The 7287-nt window shown below is 43.4% G+C and overlaps 1 protein-coding gene across 1 annotated transcript; it reads right to left on the bottom strand.

Moving 5' to 3' along the window:
- Positions 1-1661: 1661 nt before the first annotated feature.
- Positions 1662-7134, bottom strand: LOC310772064 (cell division cycle and apoptosis regulator protein 1-like). The gene is made up of 11 exons (XM_083664530.1): positions 7046-7134; positions 6335-6520; positions 5934-6125; positions 5560-5793; positions 5342-5471; positions 5058-5158; positions 4829-4975; positions 4351-4471; positions 3558-3740; positions 2750-2955; positions 1662-2644 (listed from the first exon to the last, which is right to left on the bottom strand). The coding sequence occupies exons 1-11, from the start codon at positions 7049-7051 to the stop codon at positions 2564-2566; spliced, it is 1587 nt and encodes a 528-aa protein (XP_083520656.1). The 5' UTR covers positions 7052-7134; the 3' UTR covers positions 1662-2563.
- Between the last annotated feature and the right edge of the window lie 153 nt (positions 7135-7287).

The following is a 7287-nucleotide window of genomic DNA, read 5'->3' as shown; positions in this document are numbered from 1 at the left end:
GACCTGATTGGCAACTAAAGGGATAGAAAAGCTCTAAACGGATGAAATAAACTGCGACCGAGAAATAAACCAACACAACAGACAAATACGTGTGATGCCTGTGCCTCCTGTTGTTTGAGGAGTAGTGGTGGTTTTGTGTAGGAAAGTGATTAAATGGTAATGCACAGGCGATACCACATTGATTTAAATCACAACTTCCATTCCAAAAATATTCTCTTTTGGTATGCGAAAGGAAAGAGGACTTCCACTCCCAGCATATTGTGTGTGTGTGTGTGTGTGTGTGTGTGTGTGTGTGTGTGTGTGTGTGTGTGTGTGTCGTGTGTGTGTGTGTGTGTGTGTGCGTGTGTGTGTGTGTGTGTGTGTGTGTGTGTGTGTCTGCAGGGAGTGCTGAGAGAGGAAACAAAGGCCAGCAGCAGCATCACAGCAACAGGAGGTAAACACACTCGTATCACTCATGCTTCTGAGAGATGTTCCCGGGCTACGATGGCTTCAAAGCTAAATGATCTACAACAGGCTGAGGAGCAAGACAATATTATAGCACATAAATAATATCCCTTGTCCCAAACCATCTCTGTCACACCCATTAGCACGACCTGCAGGCTGCAGCCAGAGGATATCTAGTTCCTGATAAATGGCGTGAAGCGACCCCTCTCTGATCTGTCTTTAGACTCATCTAACTCTGCTTCATGTCAGAGTGCTTAGATCTCAGTGCACTCAGGAAAACTCAGTCACCATTTCTGCAAAATATACACAGAGTCCTCAGTCAGCTAAATCTGACAGTTTTGCCACTGACTAGAGCAGTGGTTCTCAATTTTTTCCCCATGAGGGACCCCTAAACTGACAAAGATTAGACCACGGACCCCCATTTGATAGGATTTTGTCCCACGGTTCCCCACATGATAAGATTGGTGCTTTTAGATGTTTTCTTACAGAAAGTGTATAAAACCCATGACCAAAATAGTCATTGTGTTACTTATGAATGGAATTATAGCGAAAATAAATTACCCCTTTTGGCTGGGGACCCTCTGGAACCGCCTCAAGGACCCCTGGGGGCCCCCCATTTGAGAACCACTGGACTAGAGAATTGAGCCCTCAGCCCATTAAGCACCAGTGGAGTCCAGTTAACCCTCCAAGGGAAAAAAAAAGCCTGATGTTTCTAAATCTATGATCAACTCTTTGAGTGAACACCCGCTTCTAAAGTACATTGTGAAGCTCTTCTTCTACACCAGGGTAAATGAAGCAGCCAGATCATTGAGCCAGATTAATTGGCTCTCTGCAGGCAGCTGTAATCCTGCATCTACTGCTGCCCCCTGCTGGTGAGTAGAGCTATTACAATCACAGGGTAACCTTTTTTTTGTTTTGTTTTGATGATTTGGTTTTAAAATATTGTACAGCTCAGGATAACAATGTATTCCTCATGTTTTACAAATTAACGTTTGTTTAAAATATAGTCCGCACAATGTTGAGCCCTGGTTGGCCATCAACACTAGCGAACGGCCCAATTCAAAAAACCTAAATTTTAACATTCAAACAAAATCAAATGTTATAAGCAATTTCTTCAATCTTTCATCATATATGTACATGTGAATGGCTAAATGACAAGGTACTACTTGGCATACAAACAGTACCTGAAAATAATAGTAAGACACATTTGTGTTAAAATGAACCACTTTAATTTTGCACAAGACATCCAGAGAGTACATTGTCAATAGAAAAATAAAACGACTGCTTTGGGGCACAACTGAATTCAATTTTGGCTCTTTTCTAACCCAAAACCACTAATACACAGAATTCAGAGATGGACTTTTGCAGCAAAAATTCCTTCAGCATCCCAGACATTCATGGAACTTATGGTTTGGTTCATCATGTAGTTCCATGTCCAACAAACTGAAGACAAACACTCCCAGTAAAATATGAACAGCAATCATGATGGAGCCAGAGGTCAAGAGGTCGAGGTTCATCACAGGAAGGATCATGCATAGCTGCGTGTTTTCACACAGAATGGAGCCAAATAGAGGAACTACAAACTTAGTGTGTTTATTGAACACAGTTGTTTACAGCGGATGGGAATGGTTAACATGTTTACAAATGCATTCTGTCTGAACATACCCTCTCTGCCATCCACAATTAGTTTGTTAAATATACTTTTTAGGAATTCTCTTGCACCTAAATGGCATCATTATTGCTAATTAGAAAAAACAAAATCTCTGATAATTACAACTCACACATACTGGCAGAAATCTACATGTGGTATTTAAAGCAATGGCAAAAAAAAAGTACTTGTTAGCAAACGAAGTCATGAGAAACTATGAGAATGAGCTTTTCAATTATTGAGTTCTCATAGTTCAAATCAGGATGCAGCACGGTCTAGGTAACAAAACAAACTCCTTGGAAACAAACCTATGAAACACAGAAACTGAGGTCAAAGGAGCACAAGGGAACTAATAATTCATGAATCAATCTATACATGTACTTCGGAAAGAACAATCAGGTCCAAATGAAAAGGAGTCAAATTGTACTTGTTTAGTGCATATTTACAGGTTTTTAAGAGACAACGTGTCACTCATTCATCAGCACCGTTGGTTTGAGACGTCTGAGTTTGGTCGCCAGTGACTTCCTCAGCAGGCTGCTCCGACTCTTCGTCCTAGGAGGGGAAGAAGAATGATCAGTGAATTTGAATCTAATGGGTGGAGAAGAAGAAGAAAACAAAAATAGTCAGACAAGTAACTTTGCTCATTTTAAATCTCACCGTTTTCATGACTGCGAGCAGTTCTTTGACGGTGGCCACGAGAGTGCCGTGGGTCTTGTTGAGCTGGTGGTGGAAGCTGGTCTTCTGCTCCTCCGTGGTCTTCAGCGAGTCCTCCGTTTGGCTCAACGTGCTCTTCACCTCCTCCAGCTCCCTGGACAGGGACTTGTTAGCCTGCTCCAGCTGGCCCATGGCCTTAGCATCGCTGTCTGGAACCAGGCCACAACACGCACGGGTTAGGTGCAGGATTATTCCAGACAAGTCCAGTGATACAACATCAAGAAGAGGGAAGTTTAGGTCTGCTGAGAGTGCAATACAGTATATACTGAGTAAATCAAAAAGGATTGACCATTTCAGCTTAATTAAGCTTCACTTCTTAGCTGTGAGATCGTTTTTATGTTGCGAGGCCACAATGCGCAGAAGTTAAAACTAGTTTCTCTTTTCCACTCAGCTTTACCAATCAAAATTAGCAGTGCTGGATCCTATTCTAACTTCTTAAATGGCAGTTGACCATTCAATCAATCAATCAATCTTATATTTATATAGTGCCAAATAATCTCAAGGCACTTTAAAAACAGAACAGGTAGAAGACCAGGCTCTTTTGGGCTGATAGAAAAGCAATGTGCCAGTCCACTTCACAGCAATCACACGAGAGAGAGTGCCAAATGAAGGGAGACTGGGCTCTGCTGTAGCAAAACTCAAATTGAGCCAGATCACCGTCCTGGTGGACTACTGACACAGAGTGTAGCTTGCAAATGAGACATGTGAATAGACAATACTCGACTACATGACACATGATGGAAAATCGCACCCATCTTGGCGTCCTGCACAATGAGCTTCTGTTCGATCTCCTCTCTGGCTTTCTCAGTCTTGTCCAGCTTCTGCATCATGCTGCCCACGTCCACCATGGCTCCGTTAAACACGATCAGATTCCCCGACTCGCTGACTTCTGCCTGAACACGAGCCTTTTGGGCTGGGAGGAGTGCTCGGTTACCTGAGAGAGAGAGAGAGGAATAGAGAGGAATATATAAAAACAAAGAGATAGAGACACTGCATGAAATAGGCCACGCCCATCACGGGGGAAAAGCTCCGTTCATTTCCACACACCAGCGTCATTTTCCTTAAATTAAACATAGCTAAAAGCTGTTGTGCGGTGGGGCTGCGCAGACAACGCATGTAAAAAATCGGCAGTTAAAGTTTTTTTGTACTCCTGAGCAAAACAAGGAGGCCATTGAGAATTGGCGAGAAGAAAAATGTGGATCTTGCTGTCAATGAAGTAAGTTGGAGTGTTCATCTTCTCTATATACGATCGTTTTGTCCAACACCCGACCATGCACGGGACATAGGAGAACGCCAGGATTGGACAGGACGGGAGTTTGTGTTTTCCCCCGTTTTGGGCGTGGTTTCTGAATGATGACGCGCTCCGCAGTGCCTCTATAGCTAAACCATCCCAAGCACATTTGATCAGCTCATTGCACGAGGATTAATGTTTAATTTCAGAATTAGTGAACCAATCACGGTGCTCGATTACCTTCAATCTACTTTCATAGGGTAGTAAGACTATTACAAAGTTGGCAGAAACATGCTCAGCCATATTAGCTCACCTAAAAGGTTGTCTAGCTGGGTGCCATTAAAGGAAGGAGAAGGCTCATCTTTTCCCTTGTCCGTCAGTTTACGGTAGTAACAAGACTCTCTGACCACGGGTTTGTTCAACAGCTTCTTTACCTGGAAACAGACAAAATACATAGATGTAGTAGTAACAAGACTCTCTGACCACGGGTTTGTTCAACAGCTTCTTTACCTGGAAACAGACAAAATACATAGATGTAGTAGTAACAAGACTCTCTGACCACGGGTTTGTTCAACAGCTTCTTTACCTGGAAACAGACAAAATACATGTACTTATATTACCATATATTACCAAGATTATTAATGATACAAAGTGGGTTGATTACCGGCAAAGCCATCCTTTAATGATGTAGGAAACATTTTGGCTGGACCAGTTGAGAACCACTGATTTAAATACAAACAGAACGTAGAATGAGTGTGTCATAAAATGAATGAGTTGGAGTATGGATGTACCTGAGCACGAGAAAGGTGCAGGCCCAGTGTGTACATGATCTCCTCCAGGTCTCTCTCCATCAAATAGCCACAGTGGCTCTGGTCAAAGTAGACAAACGCCATCAGCAGCTCCCTGTTGTATGTGACCATCAGCTTCTTCTCCTTCTCCTGGCACAACACACACGTTCCACGTTTACACTCTACTCGGAGACCATGTCTAACGCAACGTGTTTCCCACAATAACACCCACCTTGTCTTTAGAGGACCTCTCCTTCGACAACTTGCGGCCATCCTTGCGGTCGTCTTTCCTTTCTCTGTCGTTATAGTCATCATCTGGTCTCCGAAAATCTTCTATAATAAAAATAAACTATATAAATATATTTTTTTTTAAATCCTACACATTTGAATTCTGCAAATTGCAAAAAGTATAAGAATAAATTCACCCAGATCAATTCCAGAATAAATCTTTGGTTGTAATTTTGAGCAATTCCTTGTAATAAAAACACAAAAATCAAAATAAAGTAAAATCACTACCATCATCATCGTCGTCATCTGCATCTTCGGCCTCCATGGGGTCATACTCTTCAGCATTCGCCATGCTGCCCTCATCCTCATTCTCATCTTCGTCACGAGACTCCTCTTTCTTCAGGACCTTCTCATCGTCCTGTTAAAGACATGGATCATACGTCGACATGAAAGCACACACAACTTGTAGAGGAAATATGGGCAGTAAGTAGAAGAGCAGCTGGTACCTTCTTCTTGTCCTCGTCGTCTTTGGCCTTCTTCACCGCTGGTTCTTCACCGTCGTCTTCTTTCTCCTTCTTGATTTCACGCTTCTCCTCCACCTTCTTTTCTGCATCTTTCTTCACTTTCTTCTCCTTTTCCTTCTTCTCATCCTTGACAGGAATCGCAGCGAGAGCTTTATAGATGCGGTAGCCAAAGTCTCTCTGGAGCATCTCATTAAACAGCTCAGCAAACAGGGACACCTGGACAGTTCGAGTGGGGACAGGACAAAAAAGTCAGTGAGTTTGTGAGATACAAAACAGATGCTACTGGTTTCATATTCACAGACAGACCTTTCACACTGTGCACTTCTTTCATGTCCGCTGTGGCCCGGGCGTCTCACCTCAAAGGAGTGCTCCTTGTTGTCCTCCAGTCTGTAGTCCAGCAGCACGCTCAGGGACATGACGCTGCAGTCAAACTTGCCGTTCTTGGCGGCCCAGTTGGGGTGGACGAGGATGGTGGGCTCGTCAGGGAGGACGTAACGTCTCTCTCTCCGCTGGCGCTCCAGCTCCTCCAGCCTCTTTCTCTCCTCCTCCTACCAGAGACAAACACACCAGTCACAAGTAGGCTTATTTTTATAATCACCTCATTTAAATGTTAGCAGACTCGGAAGTAGGTTTTATGTTGAGTAGACTGACAAAAGTTATGTTTATCGAGCAAACAAAGACCCAACCAACATATCATAATATGTGTGTGACAACTGTTCTTTGACAGTGCTTATTGAGATAACTAAGTCCTCCGTACCTCTTTGTCTTCCTCTGTGCGAGGGGGCTCCTCTACCTCAACTTTGATCTCTGGTTTCTCCGGCTCCTTGGCCTCCTCCACCTGCTCCTCCACCTTCAGCTGCTTGGTGAGGCGGGCGATCAGCTGCGACTTTAGCCCTTTAGAGCTCAGAGAGCGACAATCCAGCTCCTTGCGCAGGTCATTCACCTAAAAAGAGGAGAAGAAAGGGACATGGAGTGATGTTACGCCAGTTAAAAGCCTTTTACTAGCACGTTAACTGTAAAAAAGGACCACACAGAAGTAAAATAGCGATCATCTAAGCAGCATGGCTGGAACAAAGAGTGAGGAGACGATACATCTTTTCTTGATGAACTGAAGATCCTCACTGAACTTCCCACAATAGATGCCCCCAAACAACTAGTGGATCTTTCCGCTTCAATTCTCACCTTAAATAAATTTGAGTACAGGTTGCCAGTAGTTGATGTTAAACACTTGAACGGTCAGGGGTGAAATAAAATAAATAACCCAAAAACAACTTGGACCTGTCACTTTGAATAAAATGTTTTGGCTTGTATTGTAAAACGCAATAAACATTCTATTTTCTATTCCCTTACTTTTCCAGATTTCTATGATCTCGGAAACCCTGTACTCTGTACTAATACTGTACACGGTCTCGTAATACTTGTAGGTCTCAGCTGTTATCAGTGCAAAGTTCTGCTCCCTGAGCCTCACCTTCATGGACTTTGGATCCAGCTTGGCCCAGTGAGTGGGAGTAGCGACCTCCTTGGATTCACCTTCATCCTTGTCCTCTTCCTCCTTGAAAGGGGAATGATTAAGATGGAGATAGGCAGAGAGGGGGAAAAGAGGCGGGACAGGAAACCATCAGCACAGCACTTCCTGGCCGGGTCAGAAGCAGCAAGGTCACATCTGTCTCTCATAGTCTGGTCCTAGTGAGCATCTGATCATCTATTGAA

The sequence above is a fragment of the Poromitra crassiceps genome (assembly GCF_964638095.1).
Source record: "Poromitra crassiceps genome assembly, contig: HAP1_SCAFFOLD_1839, whole genome shotgun sequence".
NCBI classification, from domain to species: Eukaryota; Metazoa; Chordata; class Actinopteri; order Beryciformes; family Melamphaidae; genus Poromitra; species Poromitra crassiceps.
The sequence above is the reverse complement of the archived record's forward strand: the minus strand, read 5'-3'. Positions and strand labels throughout refer to the sequence as shown.

What these genes read in the sequence shown, in the direction of transcription:
- LOC310772064 (XM_083664530.1), bottom strand. An exon ending in CCAGCTAGACAACCTTTTAG is followed by an intron (nt 3,741 to 4,350) that starts GTGAGCTAATAT and finishes TCTCTCTCTCAG; the next exon opens with GTAACCGAGCACTCCTCCCA. An exon ending in TGCTCGCAGTCATGAAAACG is followed by an intron (nt 2,645 to 2,749) that starts GTGAGATTTAAA and finishes TTCCCCTCCTAG; the next exon opens with GACGAAGAGTCGGAGCAGCC.